This window comes from Lygodium microphyllum, chromosome 13 (genome assembly GCF_053477565.2).
Source record: "Lygodium microphyllum isolate KBCC chromosome 13, Lygodium_microphyllum_v1.1.10, whole genome shotgun sequence".
Classification (NCBI taxonomy): Eukaryota; Viridiplantae; Streptophyta; class Polypodiopsida; order Schizaeales; family Lygodiaceae; genus Lygodium; species Lygodium microphyllum.
In genome coordinates, this window is record NC_141147.1 from 53,810,770 (window position 1) to 53,816,223 (window position 5,454).

At 43.1% G+C, this 5,454-nt stretch overlaps 1 protein-coding gene across 1 annotated transcript; it reads left to right on the top strand.

Moving 5' to 3' along the window:
- The first annotated feature begins 642 nt into the window (after positions 1 to 642).
- On the top strand, positions 643 to 3,364 carry LOC148026625 (uncharacterized). Its single transcript, XM_087690491.1, has 2 exons — positions 643 to 1,554; positions 1,714 to 3,364. The coding sequence occupies exons 1-2, from the start codon at positions 759 to 761 to the stop codon at positions 2,841 to 2,843; spliced, it is 1,926 nt and encodes a 641-aa protein (XP_087546617.1). The 5' UTR covers positions 643 to 758; the 3' UTR covers positions 2,844 to 3,364.
- The last annotated feature ends 2,090 nt before the right edge of the window (positions 3,365 to 5,454 follow it).

Below are 5,454 nucleotides of genomic sequence, written 5' to 3' on the forward strand. Positions count from 1 at the left end.
GGGTTCACTTTTGTGAATTTAAGTGATACTTTTGTATTGATGGTTGAAAAGGAAATAGGGGAGGACCATATGTAGCTTCTGCTTGATAAGCTCTAGATTGTGAAGAAAGTTCTTCTTGAGTTTTGTTAACAAGTTCTATTTTGAAATTTATGTCTCTTTGTTAACATCTCTCTCTTTCTTAGTGTGACATCCTTCAAACTCCCGATTATAGTCTACTCCATTTTCAAGCATTTCTATGAGAAAGAAAGATTACGGACCTTTTTTTCCTTTTGTTTTTAGTTTGTTAAAAACTTAAAAAGCAGGTGAGGTACCTAGTCTGTGACGCAGGGGGTGGGAACATTCACGAGATGCCGCGCTTTGCAGGAGACCACGCGGCTTGATACGACTTGTCTTATTGCATAGTAGAAGCTATTGAATAGTAGAAGCAATACCATACCATAAAAATAGACGAGAGTGAGAATGCGTGGGACAAGTGCAATGGGGGGCCGGCAGTCGACGACAAGGGCGATCGTTAAGGGGAGGATCCTACGGCGCATGGGAGGCGATGGAGGTCACGATCGAGAGAAGGATATAGTCACAGACAGAGAGAGAGAGGGGGGGGGGGGGGGGGGGGGGGGGGCGGAGACCCACGATCAGCTCATCCGCATGCTTGCCTCAGCAACCCTAATTCTGCATTAAAACCCCCCCTCCTCGTCTCCATTCACCCTCTCCTCCTCCTCCTCCGCTTCTTCGTAATCTTAATCTACATTGAATTTCAAATGGTGCTTACGGGGATCCAACCATCCCCTCTAGCTGCTGGTGCTGCCACATCCATGGCTGCCAGCGGTGGCTACCAGCCAATCATGGCTATGTCTAATCCGGCTAATCCCCTCGTCCCCGCACAGCCTTTCCCGGCTTCTCATAACTTGCCTCACTCTTCTCAATACCAGACCATGGAGTCCTTCTCGAATTGCCTGTTTGAGAAGAACGACAGCCAACAAAGATCTGCTGGCAGCTTCATTAACACCATCAGTAACTTCACCATACCGGGTCTCCCGAGCCTCGACAACCACATTCACTTTGAGGCAGCTTGTGATGACGAGCCTGAGGGTGTCTCGGCTGAGCGGCAACTAGCAGCTAATCATGTGATACTGATGTCTAACTTGAGCACACAGTTATCCGATCTGACAGATTCAACAGGTAGCAAACTTCAAGGGGCGACTGAGAAAATGATTCTGCAAGCAAACCGGATGCATATTATAGTTTCAAGCCAGGCAGAAGAATGCAAGGAGATCAATAGTGTTGCCCCTACGAACGGTAGGCACATGCAAGAGGAGGATGAGAGCCTGACCTACTGTCTGCAACAAGGCTTCTGGGCTAGCCATGATGAATCCCAGAGCAACTATCATGCCATTGTAGGAGGCAACTCCGACCTACTGCTGTCAACGAAACCGAGTATTATCTCAGATCACCCAGCCACCATCAACTGCAGAGAGCACTTACCTGAGGATACAATGGGAAATTTTGGCTGTATAATGATGCCAGCAGCTGCAAGCGTATGCTATGGCCACAGCGGTACTATTAGCACCTCTCCTGCATATAATGGTTTTCTTGAATTCAACTCAAAGGATGAGACTGACAATGTGTATGAAGTCTACCTCTTAGATAGTGATGATAGTATGAAGATTAATGAGCTGCCAAAATACAATACAAGTGAAGGCATTGTTATTGCAGATAAACAGGAGGGAGCGATCTCCAAGGTTAGCCAAGAATGGGGAGTTGAGGATCCATGGATAAATGTAAGTGGTGATGTTAATGAGAACGGAGAATCAGGGTATTGCATCTATGGAATTAATGCCAATAGCGGGGAGGCTACTAATAGTCACCCGCAAGCTGGCAGCTCCCTTCTCCGGAGCCACAGTCTGGTGACTATGCCATCCCAGCCCATGCTTTCTGAGGAGGAGCTTTTGCAAGCACCCCTGATGAGAAGCTCAAGCCTCAGCGATGTGCAAGTGGGAGGGCACGCTAACGGTATTGATACGATAGCTGCAGCTGGCCGCGGGAAGAGACGCAGCTGCTTCTTTGAATTTTCACTCGCAGATGCAGCAGAGGAAGAAGATGATAACTACATGCAGGCACTGAACAGGGCGAGCATTGCGCCATCTCTTCGTCGTCCGAAGCCACTAACGGCTGAGAAAATGAATCTCACCAGCATTAATGCGCATGATTTGGTTATGCAACCGGGCTTAACTAGCCAATCAGCATCGAGCACGACAGCAAATGTCCGCTACACCTCAGCTGCGATGATGAGCATGTCGTCGCAGCCGCCGTCCATGCACGGGCGCAATTGCACTGGTGGCAACATTAACATAAGCATGGGCATCATCAATATTGCCAGCCAGGCATATAAGCAATTAGCAGTCAATAACTGCACGATGATCAATAAACTGCAGGCTTCTTCTTCTTCATCCGCTTCGTCAGCCGCAGCTGCGGCTGCTAATTCTTCTTGCAGTGGCACTGTGTACAGTAAAGGCCGGCGCCGCCATGGGACGGCAACGGACCCGCAGAGCATAGCGGCCCGGACGCGGCGAGAGAAGTTCAGTGACCGCATTCGTATGCTGCAGAGCCTCGTCCCCAATGGCGAACGCCTGGACACCGTGTCCATGCTCGGCCAAACCCTCGAGTACATCCGGTTCCTTCAGCACCAAGTCTGGGAGCTCTACCATGGTCCCAGCTCGACCTCCGGCTCGTCCCCCCGTCCTTCATCAAACCATCATTCCTCCTCCATCAACTGCGACAAGTGGAAGGACTTCATCCAAGCCCATAACACTGCCTCCTCTACCACGAGCGCCATTACCAACTAGTTATGATAAGAGCTTCACTTATCTGCACCACTACCAACTAGTTATGATAAAAACTTCACTTATCTGCACCACTACCAACTAGCTTTAATAAGCACTTGCCTTACGTCCTCATATAGATACTTCCAATCACCATAACCTAGCTATTATTGTCACGTGCCTCATCCACCACCCCTTGCAGTAACAATAAGTCAAACATCCTTTTCCTTTTATCTTCTTCAAGGCACATCACAAAAACCTTCTATCCCCGCTCAATGTGCGAGCGGATAGTGGGGGTGTCACCTTCGGTGAAGACTAACTTCCTTGCCTAGTTCTAAGTGTTTGCCTCAAAGTCTCTTTGCATCTAAGACTACCCTACGCCATATTGTCCATCTTCATTTCTCTTCCTTGGTAGAAGAACCTTGCGCACAAATATTATAGGTGATCAATGTAACAGTTGCATTTGCATCAAGTAGGTGCTTCATGGTGAATTTTGAGTGTTGAACTTGTCAAACATTTCCTACAAATAGTAACGGTTACCTTTCTGGTGTAATACATAGAGTATATTAAAATGAGTACTTGCATCACCTAGAAATGCTTGCAAAAGATATAGTTGTTCTTTTTACGAAGGATAATATTATCTTTATTTTTGCTTTTTCCTTGTTAGCCCATAACTTACAATAAGCTTCAATATCCATGGCTTGACATGATTTTTTGGCCTATTAATAATGCTTTGGGGTTAATGCTTTTAATGCCACATGTACCCACTTGGATTTACAAGGAACCAAATTATTGAACATAGTTTAAGAAAGTTTACTAGAGTGGCTATTGGATTATAGATGCCCAATTTGGCATGTTCTATGGTACGAAACTTTGGGAATCATGGTCTTTTTCCTTTCTATGTTTATGTGTTTGTGTTTTGGAGGGCGGGTGGAGGGACGGTGTGGGGGTGAGGTTTTTCACTCACAAAATTGTAACTAGATAGTAGAGTTTAACAAATGAATTATTATCAACCCCTTACACAATGTTTTGCATATAGAAGGGTATCATATGAAGGGGATTTTCATAGATTAAATAGGAAAAGATTGCAATTTATTGATGATGAATTTACTCATGAGGGGTTTCAAAAACAAGTCTTGAGGGCAAGTAATGTATGGGCTCTATATATGATAGCCCATTGAGGGGATCATCTTCTTGCATTTCCTAGATATGAAGACGTAACTTGGATTAGTGAATTATTAGTCAAAGAATCAACAACCCTTTGAAGCACTACTACATATTGCCCCGCATATTGCATGGCACAATAGCAATATCATTTTACTAATTAAAAAGGGGAAAATCCCAAAATTTTACATGTCCCTTTTGCATACTACCTAAGTTTAAGAGATACCTTAACAATCATGCTTTCTCATTTCTCAAATTTTAGATGTTACTATAATGATTATATTTTCACCTTATATCTTAAGCCAATAAAAACTTTAAAATTTTTGCTTCGTAAATGATGATGGGCATTACAAATGTGACCCTACAACATTTTCCTTTTCCATATCCAACTACTACACTTGCTAGTTCTAGGCTTCTCTCTAGCTATGTGATCTCTCAATTTCCATTGTCTCTCTTATTATCCACATCTATTTACCCCCCCCCCCCCCCCCCCCTCTCTTTCTCATTCCTTGAATGATAGGGATGTCAAATTGCACAATAATTATATAAAATTAAAAAAGATTTTTTTTGGAGCTACATTCTATCACATCATAAGGGATGTAAGATGCTGCACTTTAAGGATTTCAATCAAAGGAAGTGGAATATCAAAACTATAACAATTATGAGATTATTTCTAATTTTAAAAATGTGCACATCTAGGCCTACAAAGTCTATTTTCCAAACCAACAACCACGGCCTCTAAGAGAGAGGTGATCCATACCATTATAGGTAAATGGGAGAGAGTATAGTGTGACTAGGGATACAACATGACATTCTCTCCAATTGGGCCTATGTAGGATGTCATGCCCTAGCAATGATACATGTGATCTCCAAAACCTATTGCCATGGACATGACATTGCTACCTTGGTAGGCTCTTTGGTATGGTGCACATCGGTACAATGTATGAGACAAAGAACTTTAACAAAAAAACTAGTAAGTTACTAAGAGACATATATATATATTATTTCAAGGTTTCCTTATACAAGGCACCTTGCAAGTATCAAACAAACCCTTGTTGTTACCATAGAATGTAGCTAAAGTGATAAGAAATCAATGACACTTGATCCAAAAATAGAAAACAATAATTCATTATGCACGTTATAAAAGAGATATGCATTACATCAAAATTAGCTTTAAGAATAGGAATGGAGTACACAAGCCAACAAATGGTCTAAATTAAGAAAGAAGAATATAATATGCATCTAAAGACAGATGAGAGACAAATACATGATCAATGAAGGTTAAGCTTGCCAAATAAAGGCTATTAATACAAATAATGAAGGAGGCCATCAAGCCTTCCACACTGAATCATGATGAATTCCAAGCCTGCCAATCACAAGGATCAAATCTCCTTGACATGAGTGCTAAAGATATGAGCACCAAAATCTCCTAGTCATAACCACTAAACTTCACTGGGACGATAACATGTAT

Coding starts and splice junctions, on each gene's coding strand:
- LOC148026625 (XM_087690491.1), top strand. CDS start 759: ATGGTGCTTACGGGGATCCAACCATCCCCTCTAGCTGCTGGTGCTGCC. Junction 1,555..1,713: donor CGTATGCTATGGCCACAGCG/GTACTATTAGCA, acceptor TTGTTATTGCAG/ATAAACAGGAGGGAGCGATC.